Source organism: Dinoponera quadriceps, unplaced genomic scaffold (assembly GCF_001313825.1).
Source record: "Dinoponera quadriceps isolate SergipeBrazil2010 unplaced genomic scaffold, ASM131382v1 scaffold2512, whole genome shotgun sequence".
NCBI classification, from domain to species: Eukaryota; Metazoa; Arthropoda; class Insecta; order Hymenoptera; family Formicidae; genus Dinoponera; species Dinoponera quadriceps.
Window position 1 is genome coordinate 890 of NW_014556881.1, and position 20,827 is coordinate 21,716.

At 39.3% G+C, this 20,827-nt stretch overlaps 5 protein-coding genes across 8 annotated transcripts; 2 read left to right on the forward strand and 3 right to left on the reverse strand.

The window, feature by feature from the left end:
- Positions 1 to 1,527: 1,527 nt before the first annotated feature.
- Positions 1,528 to 8,724, reverse strand: LOC106748370 (actin-binding protein IPP). Its single transcript, XM_014626816.1, has 7 exons — positions 8,483 to 8,724; positions 7,250 to 7,772; positions 6,939 to 7,104; positions 6,240 to 6,586; positions 5,473 to 5,819; positions 5,009 to 5,229; positions 1,528 to 4,356 (listed from the first exon to the last, which is right to left on the reverse strand). Exons 1-7 carry the CDS (start codon positions 8,550 to 8,552, stop codon positions 4,120 to 4,122), a joined length of 1,911 nt encoding a protein of 636 aa, XP_014482302.1. The 5' UTR covers positions 8,553 to 8,724; the 3' UTR covers positions 1,528 to 4,119.
- A 907-nt stretch (positions 8,725 to 9,631) lies between these two features.
- LOC106748373 (cytosolic Fe-S cluster assembly factor NUBP1 homolog) lies at positions 9,632 to 12,165 on the reverse strand. Its single transcript, XM_014626824.1, has 7 exons — positions 12,098 to 12,165; positions 11,432 to 11,673; positions 10,814 to 10,915; positions 10,605 to 10,695; positions 10,227 to 10,492; positions 9,954 to 10,140; positions 9,632 to 9,858 (listed from the first exon to the last, which is right to left on the reverse strand). Exons 1-7 carry the CDS (start codon positions 12,126 to 12,128, stop codon positions 9,803 to 9,805), a joined length of 975 nt encoding a protein of 324 aa, XP_014482310.1. The 5' UTR covers positions 12,129 to 12,165; the 3' UTR covers positions 9,632 to 9,802.
- LOC106748372 (tektin-3-like) lies at positions 11,173 to 14,897 on the forward strand. 2 transcript variants are annotated; one of them, XM_014626822.1, is made up of 9 exons: positions 11,173 to 11,217; positions 12,587 to 12,732; positions 13,045 to 13,287; positions 13,359 to 13,591; positions 13,655 to 13,764; positions 13,851 to 13,999; positions 14,081 to 14,303; positions 14,373 to 14,527; positions 14,633 to 14,897. In XM_014626822.1, the coding sequence occupies exons 1-9, from the start codon at positions 11,173 to 11,175 to the stop codon at positions 14,841 to 14,843; spliced, it is 1,515 nt and encodes a 504-aa protein (XP_014482308.1). In that variant the 3' UTR covers positions 14,844 to 14,897. The 2 variants fall into 2 exon arrangements, with proteins under 2 accessions (XP_014482308.1, XP_014482309.1); XM_014626823.1 differs by lacking the exon at positions 11,173 to 11,217 and adding an exon at positions 12,163 to 12,237 and having other exon boundaries at positions 14,633 to 14,843.
- Positions 14,898 to 14,980: 83 nt separating this feature from the next.
- Positions 14,981 to 16,594, reverse strand: LOC106748374 (cytochrome c oxidase assembly protein COX11, mitochondrial). Of its 3 annotated transcripts, none has more exons than XM_014626826.1 (4): positions 16,083 to 16,594; positions 15,623 to 15,946; positions 15,269 to 15,430; positions 14,981 to 15,165 (listed from the first exon to the last, which is right to left on the reverse strand). In XM_014626826.1, the coding sequence occupies exons 1-3, from the start codon at positions 16,284 to 16,286 to the stop codon at positions 15,275 to 15,277; spliced, it is 684 nt and encodes a 227-aa protein (XP_014482312.1). In that variant the 5' UTR covers positions 16,287 to 16,594; the 3' UTR covers positions 14,981 to 15,165; positions 15,269 to 15,274. The 3 variants fall into 3 exon arrangements, with proteins under 3 accessions (XP_014482312.1, XP_014482313.1, XP_014482311.1); XM_014626827.1 differs by lacking the exon at positions 14,981 to 15,165 and having other exon boundaries at positions 15,200 to 15,430; positions 16,083 to 16,348; positions 16,440 to 16,594; XM_014626825.1 differs by lacking the exon at positions 14,981 to 15,165 and having other exon boundaries at positions 15,200 to 15,430.
- A 667-nt stretch (positions 16,595 to 17,261) lies between these two features.
- LOC106748360 (NHL repeat-containing protein 2) lies at positions 17,262 to 20,776 on the forward strand. Its single transcript, XM_014626797.1, has 9 exons — positions 17,262 to 17,445; positions 17,644 to 17,810; positions 17,882 to 18,041; positions 18,147 to 18,562; positions 18,657 to 18,886; positions 19,264 to 19,489; positions 19,607 to 19,804; positions 19,884 to 19,997; positions 20,192 to 20,776. The coding sequence occupies exons 1-9, from the start codon at positions 17,262 to 17,264 to the stop codon at positions 20,585 to 20,587; spliced, it is 2,091 nt and encodes a 696-aa protein (XP_014482283.1). The 3' UTR covers positions 20,588 to 20,776.
- Positions 20,777 to 20,827: the final 51 nt, after the last annotated feature.

A 20,827-nucleotide genomic window follows, 5' to 3' on the forward strand; every position in this document is an offset into this window, starting at 1 on the left:
AAGATGCCCTTTATTTCAATTGTCTTAAACGTTTTTGGAAATTAATCTTTAAAAATGTAAAAATGAATTTAAAAATCTATATATTTTATATATCTATATAGAGATACTGAATAACAAAAGACAGATGATTGACAAAAATCATGTTTGTTGAAAGCCCAATTTCAAATTTAAATTGAAATAAATCTACCGTAATTAATGACATTTAAAAAACTAAAATTTCATCAAAATATTCTTTATCTCAGTTTTTAATACTGTTTTCAACGCATAATATATCATTACATCCGTAAATTGTTGGATCGACTGGAATTAATCGTTATTTTCTTGATCCATGCATCTATATAAATTCGTAAGTTTATAGATGTTCCTAAACTTTATCTACACTTTAAGAAGGGAGTTGTTTGCCGAAGGCAAACCGTTTCCAAGACAGGTTTTAAGAATGTTTCCCAAAGAAAGCGCACGACTAATTGATTTAAAATTTACATAATCTCCTTATTTATTAGAAAAATATAAAATTCATTTTTTGTATCAAACTTGGCAGGTGCAGTTTGTAATTATTAAAGAAAAGGCAACCATCCTTTCGAGAGCGCTGTATTACCCGTCGACACAAAACAAACCATGTAAATATGAAAACAATTCTTACAAAACAATCTTGAAAATGATTTTCAGCAAACTACTCGCTCCTTAAATGATTCCCCTCTTAAGGCTGTTTTGGAATATCATAACATCTATTCATCAATTACGCGTGTGTCTCGTTATCGTTTGCTTGCCCAAGCAGTCCCATATCACGTTGTAGAAATCTAGAATCCTAGATCTACGAGTCTCACGTTAAGTCTGAAGTTTATCGTTTCACAGAGGATATACTGTTACTATTTAAAGATCTATATATTCATATTTTCTACATCTATATAATTCCCATATATTATTTTAATAAGTTTCTATACTTATTTATACAATACATAATACATAATAGATCTAGCAATTGATAGATCTGTGAAAGAAATTTCTTATATATTCCAGCACAATCGTGAGTAAGAAAAAAATTGATTCAGCTTGTTTTATTTCAACTGAAATCATACGAGGGAAAAATAGGAAAAAAATTAAAAAATTATATTGTGCGACAAATATATTAAGCAAATATGCCAAAAAAAAAATATATATATATATGCAACGTCCCTCTTTCAGTTTTAACTTCTGAATGAAGATTTTGGTGAATTACATAATGGACGATTGAAATGTAACAGAGTGAGGCAATTGTTCAAACAAGGTCATCTCATTCATATTTATCCTACGTCGAGAAATTGGAGAATAATCGAAGAAAGTTCGCGAATGTTGTTCACGTAGCACCAAACATCACATTTCGAACAATGGCAAATTGAATTGTTACACGGATAATTAATTATATATATATATATATAATATATATATATATATATATATANGCGCGCAATGTTTTGTAAACTCGTAAGGCCACGTTTTATAAAACCGTTCTGAGAATCGAAGAATCGCCGGTCTCTCTGTATATATATATACAGAGAGACCGGCGATTCTTCGATTCTCAGAACGGTTTTATAAAACGTGGCCTTACGAGTTTACAAAACATTGCGCGCGCGATTTCGCGCGCGCCAATTAAGAAACATGATTATCTTATCGATAACGTACATACATACAGCGTGTCGGAAAAGAGACCAAATCTTTGAATAAAAAAGAAACTATCGTTTGTTTTGCCAAAAGTCAAAATTTATTGTTTATGTGTACGTGTGCGTGTACGTGTGTGTGTGTTTATTGTTGGTTAATTTAACGTTATATTGTACGTTCATTCGAAATATGTTCTGCCTCGATGCAACGTTGGGCACGTTAAAGCAGCGCATGAATTTGTGTGAGTCCGTCCTTGGAATGACCTTGACGATTCTTCACGGCGGCTTGTATGACTTCAACGTCATCGTGTGTGATCGTAATATTCCTCTTACCGCCGCTTACTTTTTTGGGGTCGGACGATAGTTGCGTGATGACAAATCAGGCGAATACAGCGGACGTTGGATGATTTTCTTTTGTTCGTTTCCAATTTCTTCGTCTTAAGATGCTGTAAATTGATTCTTGGACAATTCCTCAGCCAGCGTTCCACCCTTTTTATTCTATATTCGAGCCGAGTTGTAATTTTCTCGCGTTTTCCCGACGAGCTCGTCGGTGGTCGCGGCCTTCGAACGACCTGACTGGTTCGCCATTGGGTCTCGTCTCTGATGTCTCCTCTTCCGACTTGGAAAAGTTCATACCATACGTGGAAAACTTGTGTACGTTGCAACGGGCGATTCTCGTTGCAAGCTCGACGCATCGAGCTTGAATGTTTCCGTGACGACGTGGCCGAAGAGCACCGCCACTCTTCGACCCGCATATTTCAGAAATTGTTTGTCCGACTTCAACGACGCTGCTGGTTTCGGCGATTCAAATTGAAGATCGGTTTCTTTTCCGACATACAGTGCACCTTGGAATCTGGAGTTCCAAAGTGCCGAGGGTCAAAAGCTCCAAGGACCATTGGAATCGTGAGATTTTTGCATGAATGATTCCTATCTCTTCGCACATTCAGATTCAAGTCATTTTCGTTCACGACTGCCGGATTGCCAATTGCCAAATTTCTGGACTGTTAATCAGATCAAAATATAATCTCCGGAATTTATTAGATTCTTGAATTGTTACTTTTTTACTGTTTTCCGACGTTTCAAGATGCGTAATTCTGGAGTTTCACATTACCGAAATTTGCGAAATTTTTTTCATCCCGTAATAGTTCGCCTTTTGGAAATCCTTGTGTCTTTATCCCCTTAGACAATCCAAGGACAAATATCTTTGGATTCGACTTATACGTTTTAGCTCCTTACACGTGTTACGTTTAAACGCGGACTGTATTCTCGTATATAGTGATGCGATTAAAAATTACAACTTTGGTATGTGACTATATTGTAATATAAAGAAGCTCAGTCCTTTCCTAGCGCACATCGTTAATTAATAAAAGTATTCAAGTGTTTACTACACGCTGTATGTTACATCCTCGTTAGTTTCAAATCCGTTCGCGCGTTAGCCTGATCGATGAAAACAATTCGATAAAAAAGACACTGGATCCAGTATCTACAGCTCCGAATTTAAATTATCACGTCCAATTCGTGCGCGACGTGTCACGCGTCGAAAATGATAAAACGACTCTAATAGATACATATATGTTTTCCTGAGGGTATTTCCCGTCAAGACCCGATATTTTCGTCGAGTCTTGAATTCCTCGGAATCTTCGATCGAGCTACGGAGTTTTAGAAAACTCGGATCCCGCATCCCTCGGATTGTAGATTCTCGAAATCTTACGTTATTCGGATCCAACATTTTTTTTCTTTTTTTGAAAATCTGGATAATTTGGACCCTACTTTTGAGCGCTGGGTGTCTCTTATCACCTCCCTTTCTCAATGCATCGCAAGAATTTACAGATGTCTGGAGCGTAAGACATTGAAGTCTCGAATGCATTGAGCGAAGAGACTCTCTTTTAAGTTATAAAAGTGAAACCTCTCTCATAGTGTCTTTTAAATCCCTTAGATTCTAATTTCCTCAATCCCAGCCTTTCTTGGGGGAAAAAAACTCAGATTCGTTAGATTCTACATTCCTTGGATCCCAGGTTCCTTCTTAACGCCGCGTCGGTCAGCGACTGCCCTGTGATTCGTGAGAAATGGTAGTAATCTTTTTTTTCCCTTTTTTTTTTCAGTTACAACTTATACGCATATATATAATACCTCAATATTAGGAGTATTGAAAAAGTGTGAGTATTTAAAAAGTGAACGCGCCCGTAGAGTATTTCCGAAAATTAATAGATCTACTTAATACTCTTTAGATATTATAACACACGACCAGCCATCAATCTAACGGATACAATGCTCTCAGTGAGGTCGAATAACCTGTCCGTCGTCCTTCTTCCGTGACATACGACTCAAACCGAAGCCAGTCTATAAGGATAAGGGCAAAGTTGAATAACGCCGAGTGGATATCAAGGAGGAAAAGAAGCGCCGACAGAATCGAGAAGCAAGGAGAAACGACAATGCCGAGCTGATACCAAGCCGTGCGAGCCGGACTTCCGCTCAGAAATGTCGATCAGAAGGGTGCGACGATCGCCGTCGCCTCACCTCTGCTCGAAGGCAGGGAAGCGCACTCGTGCCACTTGTTCGTGTGGGGATCGTAACACTCGACGGTGGAGATCGTGATCTGCGTGCGGTAGAAGTTGATCTCCTGCGACTGGTCGCCGCCTATGACGTAGAGCTGGCTGTCGGCCGCCGCGACCGCCGGGTACGATCTGCCCATGCTCATCGGGGCGACGCTTGTCCACTTGTTCTGCAAAAACACGAGCATGAAGTGGGTGTGCGACGTGCTTTGAGAACGTGCCTTTTTCCAAACGTAATTGTACAAGTACAGCTCCAAAGGCTCGAATACATTGATATTGCTTTTGTTTATTTATTATATAGTTCCTTGTAAGCTTATATCTAATTTAAACGAGAAAGCTTACACAATTGGTAGTGAAAAGAGTAAATCGTGTTTCAACCGAAGTGTATCGCGTAATACGATCTGGCCCTTTGGCATCGTTCACGATTAAAGATAGAAAGAAACATAAAGATTTTATCAAGAACGACATTATTGAAATTTTTCGATCACATTAATATGACGAAGGACATTAAAAGCGATCTAATATACCGTTTAAATAGCAAAAGAGCAATTTTTCGAGAAAAATCCTATTTTTCGGAAAACCCCCTGTTTTTTTCCGGCGATTTGAAAAATAAAACGGGTTCTTTAGAACTATATGCAATTGAGTTGAGCTGGATTTTATTATTTACTATGATATGTCGTGATGCTTATTATAGTGATATATTAAGTCCGCATTGAAGTTCTGAACTGATTGGCGATGTTAGCGTTTCTCTGACGAAAGTATTCGTATAACGCTTTCACAATTAAGTTAAATTAACGCGTACAAGTGACGAAACCAAGTTACCTTATCGAAAGAATATTTTTCGACCGAGGTTAAGACCTCCTGATTTTTACTGGTACCGCCGACAACGTACATGTATCCGTCCAGCACCGTGATACCCATTTGTGAACGTGGTGTAATCATCGGGGCCAAGTGCTTCCATTCTTTCGTCACGGGGTTGTAACTCATCACGTCCTGACGGTGCCGGCTGTTGTGAGTACAGCCGCCCACGATGTAAATTAATCCTGCGGAAATTGAGATCAGTTCGCGAATCAGAATCGAAGCAATAAAGCTTCATTCTTTACAAAATACTTGAGACACAGAGATAGTAAATTAAATTAGTCTTCAGACTAGTTGTTAGGATCGCATTTATTCGTGAGTTTCTTCAGTAACAAGTAACTCTTACACGCCCTCTGCTACGTGCCTTGAGAAATAAAATGATCTACTAAATTAGCGCGATGCTCTTAATCGCGAGGCAGGATCGTCACCTTCGTACGCGACGACGCCCATGCTGAAACGCGGCTCGGGCAGGTAGTTGTCGAAGGCCCACGTGTTGCGGATCGGATCGTATATCTCGATCGAGCCGCCGATGTCCTCGCCCACCCATCCGCCGAACGCGTACAAGCAGTTGTCCAAGGCACAAAGACCGAAGTCGCATCTGGGCTCCTCCATACAGGCGATCGAGCTCCACACGTTGTCACGAGGATCGTAACACTCGCAATTAGCGATTATGCAGGACTCCAGCTCACCACCGACAACGTAAACCTTGCCGTCCAGCAGAGCCACCCCCGGTAGGATGCGTCCTATGCTGATCGGAGCCACCTCGCTCCATTCCCTGGAAGTCATCGATTTATCGTGCCACCCTGTCTGCTTTCTCTTTCACCCGAAGCAAAAGAAACTTCTAAGCTAAGAATTCAGTAAATTGAAATGATAAGTGCTCCAGAGAGCCGTACAATTCCCAAAATACATATTGTGATAGTAGATAGAAATACAATGTGATAATTTATGTAAAATGTATTTTACTGTTCTTTTAAACCGCTTACATACAGGGTGCAAGTGGTTAATATGCAAGTATCTTGTCTCTTAAATATCGTGTACGACAGCTTTTGGAGCGCACAACTGAGTCTTGAGAAATTGACCAATCACAATCGAATTATAGAAGAATAATCAATTGCAATTGGCCAATTCCTTAAAGCTTAGAGTTTAAATTCTCATCGTAGACCCCGCTTGACGGAAGTATGAAATATCGTCGTACCCAGTGAATATGTCGTATTTCTCGATAGTCTCGTAAGTACTCTCGGCGGTTCTGCCCCAGCTGTCCGCGGAGTGCTCCCGCTTGGATCCGCCGATCACCAGGATGTTCTTCCTGGCACAGACACGGGGCTGGGCGTGAAGAGGTACCAGGCAACCCTTATTCGACACTAAATCCTTCTGTATGGATCGCAGCGCGACGATGAGGCTCGCGTCCTTGCATTCTAGGATAATTCGCTCCAGCCTCGCTAATGAACACAATCGCAAGCGTATGTGGCCGAGGATCTCAAACACGTAGCATCTCCGCGCGGGGATGTCGTGCACGATCCAGTTGTACGCGGCTTGGAAGACCTGGAGAACGAGTTCGGCTTTAGATTGTTGTCAGGGAGTTCTACGGCTGAAAAGTGGTCCAAGTGTTACAGCAAATGGATAAAATGTAATAGAGGAAGAGAAATATTTTTCGCGCGAATGATCGAAGCAGTTCATATCGAAAGTCAAATTAATCGATCAATAATAAATTAATGAAATTAATGAAAGAATGAGAAATTAATTATATAAAGAATAGAAATGCATTTTTCTCGATTTTGTCCTCGTATATCTGGCACTTCAAGATCTTCAGATACATCTTGTCTCGTATTTCGCAAATCTGAAGGATTCTACGTGGAAACGCTCGCGTTACATCTGACTCTCTGGCACGACAAACCTGGCACTCGGTATCGATGTGAATGTAATCGCTACTGAGAAAATGAACGAGATGTTCCTTGGGCAGATCCAAAAATTCTTCCTCCTGACAGACTTGGGGGAAATTGACTTCTATAAAGCGTAGGGCAGTCTCCAAAAGATCCAGTCTGTTATGCGCTTCCGCGAATCTGCGATCAACGACAAGATGACGAGCGGTCATTTGACTTACTCGACTGCCTTCAATGACGCATCATTGAAACACACGGCGCGACGCTCTTGTCATCTTCGTACAGACAGACAGCGGCGTTCTCTCATTCCTGTGTGTTAGCTCACCTGTAAATTCCAAGGGCGTTAGAATAATGCAGCTGCTGCTTGAGATACGAGATACAGCCGGACACGACATCGTCTAACTCAAGCATGTCGGCGGCGGCGAACAGCTCCTGCACATTGTCCTGCGTGATGTCTACAGTGCCGCTGTAAATGAAGTCCACCAGTTGGGAGAGGATCTGAGGTGAGATCGAGTGGATCTCCACCAGCTCCTGTTGCTCCTCGACCAGACCGACAGTGAACATGGCGTTGAAATAGGCACTGCCGGCGGCCAGGACCGATCTGTGCGCTCTGATGATGCTGCCGCCAGCCACCAGGCCCACATCGCTGAACTTGTTCGCCAGTCTCTGCGCATTGAGATTGCGCAGGAGGTTCAACGGGTACTGTCCTACGTCATAAACGATGCTGGAAACGTCGGATGACTGCTTCACTTGCTGGCTGCTGAAACCCATGTTAGAGTTATGGCCATTCAGGGTCGGTGCTACACCATCCGCCATGAAACCATCAAGCTGTCCTTTATCCATAGATCCTGTCGAGAGAGGATATTTAGTGAAAGATAACTCGCTGATTTTCACAAATGTATAAAAAACGTATAACTAACAATGATTCCCTGTTCGACAAATATTTCATCGAGCTAACTCTGACGCTGTGTTGCAAAAATATTGTACGAAAGTTTTCGAATTTATCGCAAATACATGTATAGGGACAAAATCAGCAAGAATTTTATGTCTATCGTAATATAAATGACTGTAATTTTATTGAAATTAAATTTTCGAGGCAATGACATCTTCAAATGTTCATGTTCTGTTTGTCTGTCAGTAAGAAGCAGTGATATCTGTCGTAACAAAACCACAGAAGTATGAGTGAAAGATTATTTCTGCTGATGACGGTATTTTAAGAGAATAGATATCTAACAATGTGTACAAAGACCGATCTGAAAGTTTCCGAGTATTGTAAATACGTAAGATTTAAGTCGAGGTAAACTTCAAAATATGAATATTTTAAATACATCAGTTGCTGCAATTTTCTGACAATTCTGACAAATTTAACTCTGAAACATGAACTTTCGAATTATCAAGGGCCACACCGGATGAAACGGGATGTGTGGGCAATTTCGTTCATCGCCGGCATTTCAACGGTCGTATTAATAGAACGCTTCTTCCGTCTTCGACAATTTTATTCAATTAGCAGCTTAATTATCGGAGTATACACGCCTGGCGTGACACTTAAGACACTTACGACATAGACGAGAAAGCACCCTATAGACACTGTGGAACGACTTTGTATTGTTTTTCCCCTTTAGGCGCATCACTACCACCGCATTTTTCGCCAATTAGTCATTTGACTTCCGAGTGGTAACGCGAATAAAAATCGTTCCTTGCGACGCCACGAAGCCGCTTCCCTACGCTCGAAGTAATAAATTTTCTAAAGAAGAAACTTGACAGACATCAAATAACCTATTTAAGTACGTGAAGTTAGCTACGAGCGGGGGATTGCCCAGTGAGACGGGAATTATTCCAATATAGCCGCGCAGAAATAATCCCCACTTGATCTGTCACTTTTCCCTAGAAATTTTTAACTCGAATCTCGATTTAAAAACAAATCGAGAAATCCATGGTTTTTTATTTTCCCAATGACAGGGAGAGCGTGGTTAATCGCGAAATATGCAATCATATATTAATAAATTATTATATTGTGAATTATGAAATTGTATATATATATATATATTATGTGTACGAAAATTAAAAGATTATTTCGCTTGATCACGAGGAGAAAATTCAACGGACGTATGATTATCGCAAAAATAATGGAGGTAGTTCGAGGCGACATTTCCAGTATGTTCTTAGCTTATATACGATACAGGAAGCAAATATACTACTGTGATCGAAAAGTATCGGGAATGCAAAAATTCTTTACATACAAAACAAGCGTTTATTTGCACACGAAAAGAGACACATTCGGATCGCAGCTAGATGTCGATGAAAGTCGTGCCAACCTGGGAAAAAAAACAGCGTCATCTTGCACGCGCGCAGTTTAAATGAACCATTCCCGATATTTTTTTACCACAGTAGTATTACATATTGCTGATTTAAAATTGAAAATAAAAAGTAACGTTTAATTCGTTTTAGGCGTACTACAACCTTGAATCTTCATTAAGAAGAGTGGCGGAGACTTTGGAACTACCGGAATAATACTGTGAAATGATGAGAATCCAGTTAAAAATTCGTAAAAACCTGGTAAAAGCTAATTGAGCCTATTTAACGCCAATTCAAAATTTTATTATTATATAATTCTTAATTGTTCGAAGAGTAATAGAGACAAAATTTGATAATATACAGCCAGTTGCAACAAGTATATGATAAAGGATATATATATATATAACAAAAATATGATAAGGATATAACTGTATCATATCCGATGATTTATATTTTGTATATATGCTGCAAATTAACATAAATCAGTTTTGTACATTCTAAAAATTGAAGTAGGCTTTAGTAATAATAATAACAATAAGGGCACTATATGTGGAGTTTTACACAGAAAATATGTTTACGTATTTTATGCGAAATTATTTGGGCAGTTCTCCTTCTCCTCTTCACACTTTTGAATAATACCTGAAAAGAATAATCGTAGTTCCCTTGATCTTGTCATTTGTAGAGACATTTCGTGAAAATAATGTTTCATAATGAAATAGATTAAGATATCTTACGATTGCAAATATCATTTAAAGCACTAACAGTCGGTGAATTTGGCATCTCCGTGAGAAAGTTTTTACCCTCGTCGCAACATCTGGCCAGCAACGGGTCCAAAGGAATCGAGCCCAAAAACTCCACGTTCAGCTCCTTCGACATCGTCTCTGCGCCACCTGTCGAAGCTGGGAATATTTCCGCAGTGTTCTGCGGAGTAACGCGCAAAATGTCTCATTAGTTTCACACATTCACCTGCGTTTCTTCAACATCATTCAATTCGCTATTGCTCCCACCTTGCATTTGGGACACACGAAGACGCTCATATTTTCAACCACCCCCAGGATTGGAATGTTCACTTTCCTGCAGAAATCTATTTCCTTCCTTACGTCTAAAAGGGCAACTTGCGGCGGTGTTGTCACAATTATGGCACCCGTAATGCCGGTTCCCTTAAGGTACGATGTGGCCGACAAATGCTCATCGGACGTGCCGGGTGGTGTATCCAATATAAGATAATCTAAACTACCCCAATCGACTTCCGACAAGAATTGTCTGATCATACCTGTGTGTGTGCAGCATATGTGAATATGTGCGCATTTTCATATAGCGAATAATTGTGGTATGTAATAAACATTGCGGATAAGGAATAAAGGAGTTTTAAGTGCAAATCTTACCATTCTTCTTCGGTCCCCTCCATATGACCGCATCGCTTGGACTACCAAGTAGAAATCCAATCGACATCAGCGACAAGTTATCCTCGATGTACTACAAATAATGTCACTTATTAACATGTATATAAACGGAGAAACGTGACAGAGCGAATAAGCGTAAATTGACGTGAATTTTCCATCAGCATATTCCGTTTTACAATAAATTCACTCACTACAGGTGACCAACCAGATCCACTCTGATGTATTTGTTCGCCAAGCGCTCCCAGCACTCTTGGCTGCGATGGTCCGCAAATGTCAATGTCCAATATTCCAACCTGCGTAAGATATTACGATGAAATTCTAAACTTATGAGAAATAATTAAAAATTGCAAATTGTCTCAATTGTATTTTAATATATCGGCATAAACTTTGTGTCTGTTTAAAATACTAATGAGAACATGAAGAGTCTGAGAATCAATAAGGGACTGGCACAGGTTGACACAACATACATAGGTATTCCAGTTAACTATAGATATCTCCTGAGTCTGAGGTTATTTTCTGGAAACTGACTGGTAGAATTCATCATGCTAACATGTACATTGAAAATCACATGGATGTCCTGGGAATGGGCAGGAGGGTGAGTCAGTACAATGTTTTGTTGTTGATTCTGTCACATATTTACGTTAATCACATGTAACTAATAAAATATATGTGTAAACACAATTGGAGAAAATTAGATACAAAATGTGGAAATTGATTCTGTATTAGTTTGAAATGAGATGTGAGGGAAGCATATGCTACTTCTATGCTTGATATTTAAGATATAATTTGTACAAGCCTACTGTACTTACATTTTTGTCGAGATTACTCGCTGCCAGGTACCTAGATATCAATGATGTCACTGTACTCTTGCCCACTCCTCCCTTGCCCGAAAGCACCAGAAGCTTGTTCTGTACCGAGGAAAGTCTTTCTTTTACAAGCGCTATGCCAGGATCTGGTTGTCTAGTTGCTCCGGATGAACATAGCGACTGATTCGGACAGCCCGCACACGCTGAAGCTTTGCCGGCACTTTCACTCTGAGTTCCGGGACAATCTGAAAAAACATTTTACGAATCTTTTAGAATTATAACGTCACCTAAAAATGAAGTACAAATATACAATGGATTTTTATCACGTAATATATAACCGCCTTAGATCACATAATAATTTAGAAAATATATATCTACAATATCAGTATTTCTCACTACTATATTTAAATTATATTTTTTAACGTATAATATTGCAAAGGAAAGTATCAAAAGTGAAATATTTTAGACATGAGGTAGAGAAGATACTTGAGGAAGAAAAGATACTTAACCTAATCTTGAATATTTTGACATTTAAAGTCTCGTAAGCAAGCAATAACACAGCGCAAATCATATATTAATGAACATGTAATTTCAATAAAATGTAAGATAAATCTTGATGTGATCTAATCTATGCTTAAAACTTATTAAAATTAGATATCATATATTTACGTTCAGGAGCTTCTTTAGGTATATCTGCCATGTTGGATCATAAACTTTTCTAATGACACATCAAAAAATTTGTATATGTATAGGCTCTCGATGATAATTCAGCTAATTAATAAAAATTGGAGAATATAACTTTTCATTCAGTAAAAATTATTCACTTTTTATAATTATTGTTCTCCTTATTTAAAATGATAAAATAATTATCATAATAAATGTTTACATAATTTTTTAATGCCAATAATATGTTAACAGTGTAACAAAAATTATTCACTTTTTTATCATTATTATTCTCCTTATTTAAAATGATAAAATAATCATCATAATAAATGTTTACATAATTCTTTAGTTCCAATAATATGTTAACAGTGTAACAATCATTCATTATATAATAATAGTATTTATATTTAATTTATATAATCAATTTTTTGAGCAAAAACAAAGAGGTACGAAGTACGAGAAATATTTTTTGTGTGTACACATTTTAATTTCTAGCAACTGCAACCATGGAATACAGTTGGAGCCTCGATGCCTTACATGGAACCGATAGTCCCAATTCGTATAGGTGATTACACCCGTACGCACAGCTTACTACCTTGGAGACCGAACGTAGGATTTGAAAATACAGAAGTTATTCCCTTGTGAGTACACGGACTCGACTTTTTTTTCTTGCATTTTTAATTCTTCCCAATTAGTTAAGATTCATTTATTTCTTCATTGGCCATATCCACGATATAAAGCCACAGATGTAGCTCCTCTTGTTTGATCCTTTCACAGATATATAGAACAATATTGATCCAACAAACTTAGTGTATGCTACTCCCCATATACATCTCTGCCGGATTTTGCAGAGATTTTTATCTCCCTCCCGCGTCGAGTATGCCCTTAGCACGCATGTCAGGATAATGAACGTGCAGGCCGAAGTCTATGATTATTACATTACATCCTTGCAGGGCTCCTAGGTCGATATCGAATTATGCGCTGGACACAAGCGGTAAGATGGCCACACGACCGTTAAAATTTCCGAACCTGATAACGGGCTATCAACGTAATCCCGTTCACGCGTCACAAGCCGCCCTTTATACGAGGTACACGCCGCACGAGTGGTTCCAGAAGCAAGTGAAATATTACAATGAGGCGGACTCGCAGAGACATTATTCTGAAAGGATGCGAGGTGACGCTCTGAGAATCATCAGGTACGATGGTTTCTTGTGTTCTTTTTGATATTTTCAATAAACGTGACGTTTACGTGTATAAAATCTCTCAGAGATGCCGAGGAGAAGATACAGCATGGCCAGTACGATACCAATAGGAGACTCGGTGAGAGGATCAGTGACGTTACTTTCTGGCGTAATGAAGTGGCGTCGGAGCTGGAGAGGATGCTCCACGAGATCGAGAGGCTTCAGGATTGCCGGGGTGTCTTGGAAAAGGCGATACGGGATATCGAGGGACCTTTACACATCGCCGAGGAGTGCCTCTACCACAGAGAAGCTAGAAAAAGTATGTCCCTATAAGCGTAGGTTCATTACGAAATCTACTTTATTATTATGCACGTTTCTTCAGGCACGGAATTAGTACACGACGACTCGGAAAAGTGTTTGCTGCGCGAGGTGGAAAATTTGCGGGCAAATCAAAAGAAACTGGAGGCCTGCTTGGACAGATGTAAAGACCAGGTGTGTGAATTTTACACCATGGTATTTTCCCCGCGTACGACTGATTAGCGCAAATTAATTTAATCGATATAACTGTGTGCTTGCAGTTACGAAATTGCAGGGCCTCGCAGAATCAACTGGAGTTGGACTTGAAGAACAAGGAGAGCGCGTTGGGCATAGACACAGTTTGCCATCATTTGCACAATCAGAGTCATGGGTTGCAGTATTATTCGGGAGTCGAAAAATACGATCCGTGGTATCTGGACGATAGCGATTGATTGCGAATAATTTCGGTAACGGTAACACAAATAACGTTGTTGTTGTTGTTGTTTGTCAGTGTCTCGGAACAGGAAACTTGGGCGGACGCGGCGAATAAAATAGTACAGAGATCCCAGACGGAGCGCAACAAGTCGTGCCAATTGCGCACCACTGCCGAGAATCTCGTCAATAAGGTTTCTCAGGAAATGTGGAACAGTTGGAGCAGCACCAACAGCGCGTTAGCACACAGATCATCCGAATTACTTGAGGCCAAGAGCAAGCTTCAACAACACCTGCAAAAGGTAACGCAGATGTGCGTTCGACATTCACACGATTATTCACACTTAAACGCGGCTCGTCGTACGTTGCAGGTGCAGCAAGAGATATACGACGTAGAGAAGAACTTGGAATTGATGCGTAAAGCCATCGCGGATAAAAGTTACGCGACTAAAGTCGCACACACGAGGATGGAGGCGAGAATGCATCGGCCCGACATGGAGCTGTGCCGCGATTACGCGTATGCGAGGTGGGTATTAACGTGTCTCCAACACGCGGATATGTCCGCGGAATGAACGGAGACTTTCGGGATATTTTTCCCGTTGTGAAATATTGTCGTACTTCCCTTTCGCAGCCTTCAGAAGGAGATCGACGAAATAAATCATCAACTCGAGCGGATGCACAAGACGTTGAAGGAACTTGAGAATCAGCATCAGAAATTGCTGAGAACTCGGACAATGTTGGAGCACGACCTCGCGCTTAAAATCGATGCGATATATATCGACAGGGAGAAGGTCTGCGGTCTCAGACGCGCGTATCCCGTTAATGCACTGTTTAGATTTTAAAGGCATATATATAAATATAATTTTGTTAACATCATAAATATATACACACATATATATATATATATATATATATATATTTATATATATATGCGAATACTGCCATTTATATTTACAAGAATGTTGAACAACGTTATGGAATACACTTTTAGAAGTTAGATTGTATGGAGGGGAAATCTATACGATCTTAGACGTGCATATTTTATTCTTATGTTAATAGATACTTAATCTTAATAGTGCTACGTTACTCTGAATATTTATAGGAATACTGCCATTTACGTGTATATGAATAACTCTGCCATTTGGAATACACTCCTAGAGGAATCTAGGTTACGTGATATTTCCATGTATGTGAAGCATTTGAAAAAAAATAATTAAATATTTATTTGTTTGTACAATTATAGAGTAACTATTAGAGACATATTTACGTTTTACTATGTCGAGTGACTTTTCGCGTAACTTGGCACAGGCAGTTCGAGTCCTGGTTTAGCCTCAAAAAACGTGTAAGAGAGGATTATGTCGTCGATAAATTCCATCTTCGGGTCTTCCGTGAATTCTGGGTCAATATAAAAGAATACCGGCATGTCGACCTTAAAATACAAGAAGTATTATTTGTTGTGTCGTTTAATCTAACTGCAGATTTGTTTGCGTGCGTGATATGTACAATTTATACAATGAAAATAAAATTCAATATCCAGAGCAACAATTCTGTTATCTGTTAAATATATAAAAGTTATACTGTCATGTTATTTAGTATTGACAAGACGCCGATAAAAACATACCTGCTCATGAGGACTTAGCATTTGTTCTTCGAAACAAAAGCATTGTATCTTATTGAAGTACTGTCCCACTTCAAAAGGTAAAACATTGTAGGTGGATATCCCTATGACTTGTTTGTCCGTTGGATTTGTAGCTGTGTAAAATGCTAAAGCAGTTTCTCCGGGAACGATCGTCATCTCTAACTGTTGTGGCTTGAAATTCCATTGCATCGACAGAGCAGTATCTGCAGTAAATTTAACTTTTATCTTTCTATTTTTGACAGGTAACATTGTGCTGACTTTGCTAGCATCATGACCGGTTGTTATTGTTCCACCATAACTATATGCCTGCGCAATAAAAAAAAAACATATAGACATTGTATGGATATATTAATAATAAAGTATAGCTGTTTTTTTTTTTTTTTTGAATAAACAAGATCATAAGTTTGACATTGATGTATTGCTCTCTGTACAATTGCAATACCTGGCAGAATATTCTGTACAAAGGCACTGCGGCATAACTCAACCCAACAACTAAAACTCCGAGTCCGGTCCAATAAAAGACTGTGGAGCGCAGTTTCTTTTCGAACGTGCTGTCAGAATGTTCCTTCATTAAATTTCGTGACACACCGGTGCATATTCGTCTAACGAAAGTCCGTGTTAACCGTTGAGTAAGATTAAAATACATCTCTCTTTCTTTCTCTCTCTGAACCTTCCTATACAATTATATACACAAGGAACCGCTGCTTTCTAACCACAAAATCGCTATGAATGTATTGCACGTTATTTACAATTAAATTCTTAAAAATATGACAACATCGAATAATACATAAGTAAGTACATTTTTCCCCAGCAATGCAGAGGAGTCAAGCTGATACCACAAAATCCCGACAAAATTACAAAGATAACAGTGAATTATCGCCGAGATTTTTGCATTCTTTAGGTTCGTTCTTTAGAGTTGAATTGACTGCACTATCAAGACATTACATACACATTGAAGCGTATGAAGCGTATATACGGGATTCTTATGTTAAGCTAGTATTACATGTGTGTGTAAACCTGACTAAACGCGACGAGCGATAAGAGCTCCAATAAGAACTCTAATTTTCTTAAAAAGAAGAGCTCTCATTGGACGTCGCTCGTCGTCCATTCGAGTTAGTCGGATGTGTCGATTGGCTGTCGGATAGGGAATATATAGTGTCCTTAATATTTTCCCTAGACACTTTAGAAATTCTCTATCCGATAACCAATAAATAACCGGCGATATCAGTCAAATGTAGATTCACAATTTGAAAGGCAGCAGCCAATCGGAAGTCGCGCTGGTTGTCGATAGTTTCTGCTTTATCTACTATTTTATCTAATTACTAATTCTTGTGATTCTTAAACTGTCTTAAATTTCTCTTCAGATGCTTCGCAGCCAATGAAATGAGTCGTACGGCATTTGTAGATGAATTTAAGACGGTTCAAATATAAAATTCGACTATGAATACCGGCAGTAGAATACTGAATACTGAACGGTACCGATCGCTCGAATGCACTCGTTCGAGGAAGTGTAACATCCTGAATTAATCTTACATTCGTGTGCAACGAGCGTTTGTAACTGTTCGGAGAATTGTGCAAAATTTTAGACTGTATTTTTATAGCTATACATGCTATTTCTCCTATGTGTGGACTCGTGAGTACAAAAATGGATACCCAAGAAACGATTGAAGAACTGACACAAATTTGCATGAAAATGCGCAGTCATTTGAATAAATTTTCCGAGCAGAAGGACAAGGAGGCGGTTATTCTGAAACACATCAAACGATTCGAAAACAACGGAGCAGACATTCCTGAATTTCAGAAAGGTAATTTTATCATTTGGGTAATTTTGTTTGAAAATTACTTTGCACGTATGTTTTTTTATTACCTGTTAACGTTATTCAGTTACAAAGAGACAAATAATTTTTTTTATCTTGCGGTAAGCAATAAGGCAAAGCAAAAATCATAATAATACAGTTGCTTGCATTAGCCGTGATGTATCTTGCAGTCTCATTGTATTGTAGGACTGGAATGGTTTAACGTATCGAAAGGATTGTCGTTGGCTCAGCATCTGAAAGGCAAAATTGTGCTTCTGGACTTCTTCACATATTGCTGCATCAACTGCATGCATGTTTTGGCTGAACTAGAAGAGATTGAAAAGCAATTTTCTGTAGAGGATGGTCTTGTTGTAGTAAGTACAAAGTGTTTCAGCAAGAAGTTACACAGGTATTTTAAGTTCTATGGTTACAATTTCTCCTTCAGATTGGAGTTCACAGTGCGAAATTTACGAACGAACGTGACTCAAAGAATGTCTTATCAGCAGTACAGAGATACAATATCATGCATCCTGTGGTGAATGATGTCACGCTAAGGATGTGGAATGACATGGGCATAATATGCTGGCCTAGTCTTGTCATGTTAGGTAAACAGAACAGTAAATTCCCCCCCTACCTTTTTGGTCTGCCGTTTGTGGTCTCTCGGCGATTCATACCTGTGAGATCTTTGATCACTTTGAAATTTGTTTCAGGACCCAACGGTCAGCCACTGGCAGTTTTCGTCGGCGAAGATCACAAAGATGAGATTCTGTTGTACGCGAAAGTAATGATAGCGTACTTCAAGTCCTTAAATCAGATATCGAATCACAGTCTTCCATTGAAGCCAGCATTTCATCTCTTATCTTCTCCCGAAGACGGTCTGCTGTTTCCTGGCAAATTAGCTGTTCTCTCCTCCGAGCGGGGAACAAAGCTCGTTATATCAGACAGCGGTAACAATAGAATTATGATTACTAATGAACACGGGAAAGTGGAGCATATCATAGGTGGTGCCAGCCTGGGTTTCCAAGACGGTGATTTTAAGAGCGCTAAATTCAATTCACCTCAAGGTGTCTGTGCGCTCGACGATGTGATCTACATCGCAGATAACAATAATCACGCTATCAGGAAAGTAAGGAGATGCGTTATTCTTGATTTTTTTTTCATTCTTACACTTCGTACACGTTTCTTCCGCGTTTTATTCTCGATGGTAATTCCTTTTTTAGATAAACTTAAGCGAGAGGAGTGTATCCACCGTAGCTGGTACCGGTTCGCAGAGCCACGATCATTGCGGCGGAAGAAACGGCACCGATCAAGATTTATCGTCCCCTTGGGACGTGGCGATCTATCATCACGAATATGAGAACACCGTCGTTCCGGTCCTGTTAATCGCGATAGCGGGTAGTCATCAAATCTGGGCTCTGTTCTTGAAAGACACTATTTGGTGGAAGGAAAAGTAAGATTTCTCATTCACGTCGATCGATTGAACGCGACTCTTAAAAATCTTGCACATTCGTAACGCGCGATTCAATAGTTTTATGCACTAATTTTTTCATTCATATATATATATATATATATAGAATTGAATATTGAAGAAAAATATTATAACAACATTAAATAATATTTTTTAAATATTAGAGAGTGAACATATAACAATCTATTAATATTCCAGAAATATTGCTTAATGTTAAATGATATTATAGGTAATTAATAACTCGAGAGTTTCGAACGATATTTATATACGCATACACACACATTGCTTCGAATATAAATTACGCAATACTCGTTGAAAAAAAAAAAGAATGTTCTCGAATCGAAACTCTTCTATTTCAGAAGGTATACGGCAGGCACTTGTATCGCCATCGTTGGAAGCGGCCGAGAGGAAAATCGTAACAACAGTTATCCTCATGCCGCCGGGCTGGCGCAACCTTCCGGTATCGTGGTCGTTCAGGAATGCAAAGCTGCGTTTATAGCGGACAGCGAGAGCAGCGCTATCAGACGGTTGCATTTGGACAGCGGTCGCGTGTCCGCTGTCTGCGGAGGCGATAAAAATCCAACGGTTCGTTCGACAACAAATACTTCCGAAAGTTTCCGATCGATCGACTTGCATTTATTCGTACACGCGAGATTTCTCATCAGAAGTCAAATCATCAGATTCAATTCGTGTATCGCGTAGAATCTACACGCTTTCGGTGATGTGGATGGGAAAGAATACTCGGCCAAGCTCCAGCATCCACTGGGAATAGCATGGGATCATTTGGAGAAGCAGATTTACGTAGCCGACACTTACAATCATAAAATTAAGAGCGTGGACGCGGCAACGGGATGTTGCAAAACGTTGTTCGGCGACGGGAAGCCCGACAGCGCGTTCTTCGTAAGTGTCGCTGTTTCTCTCGAGACGACCGGATCACGACGACTTCGCTTGGGCGACGTCATTAATATTAATGTTTCAGTTCAATGAGCCGAGTGGTCTTGCTGTTAATCCAGACGGTAACGTTCTTTATGTAGCCGATACCAATAATCACGCTCTTAAGGTTATCGATTTGAAGAGCAAAAAAATCTCAACCGTGAGTGTGTATTTTAGTCTTTAAGAATTACTCCCAAAAAAAAAAACGATTTACCTTTATTTACCACATATATTTACATATATGTTATGCACGTAAAATTGAACACGTATAAAATTAATATTGTAGATTATGTTTTTATATTAATATGTTTAATATATTAATGTGTTAAATGTGTCGATTTCTTCGCATTCCAGATGGCTATCTCATTCAGACGCGATTCCAACAGAAACACCAACAATACATTCACGTTCGACACGACGATCAGTACGCGCGGTGGCGAATTGAGTATCTCATTCGACGTTGTATTCTTGAATGGAATGAAGTTAAATGTGGACGCACCGCAAGGATGGGCCGTATCCTTGCCTGCGAATGTGGGGACAGCTGACGCTTTGACAGGTAGACTACCGACTCCCGTGTCGGTGAGGTTACCGGAGGGTGAAGCGCGCAGTAAATTCAGCGTCGCGTTAAACATAATAGCCTGCACGGCGGACACGTGTTTGCCGATGAAGCTGTCCGTGGTGTTCAATGTGCATCGAAACGCCGATGCGCCCACGATCGTGTCCGAAAAAAGAGAACTCGTTATTCAATAAGAATTGTAGATTTTATTATATATATGAAAAAAAGCGAGAGAAAAAGAGAGAACGTACCGCTCGTATATATGCGCATACGTGTATATTGTTTATTAGATATTGCCTTAAAGTATACATTTAATGTATACACTTGTTTACAGCGAATAGCAATTTTACATCATTTACATACCTTTTGTAAATTGTGAGAGATTTTCTACCATCGTCTGTTACATGTTATTTCAGATCTTAATATATATTTTC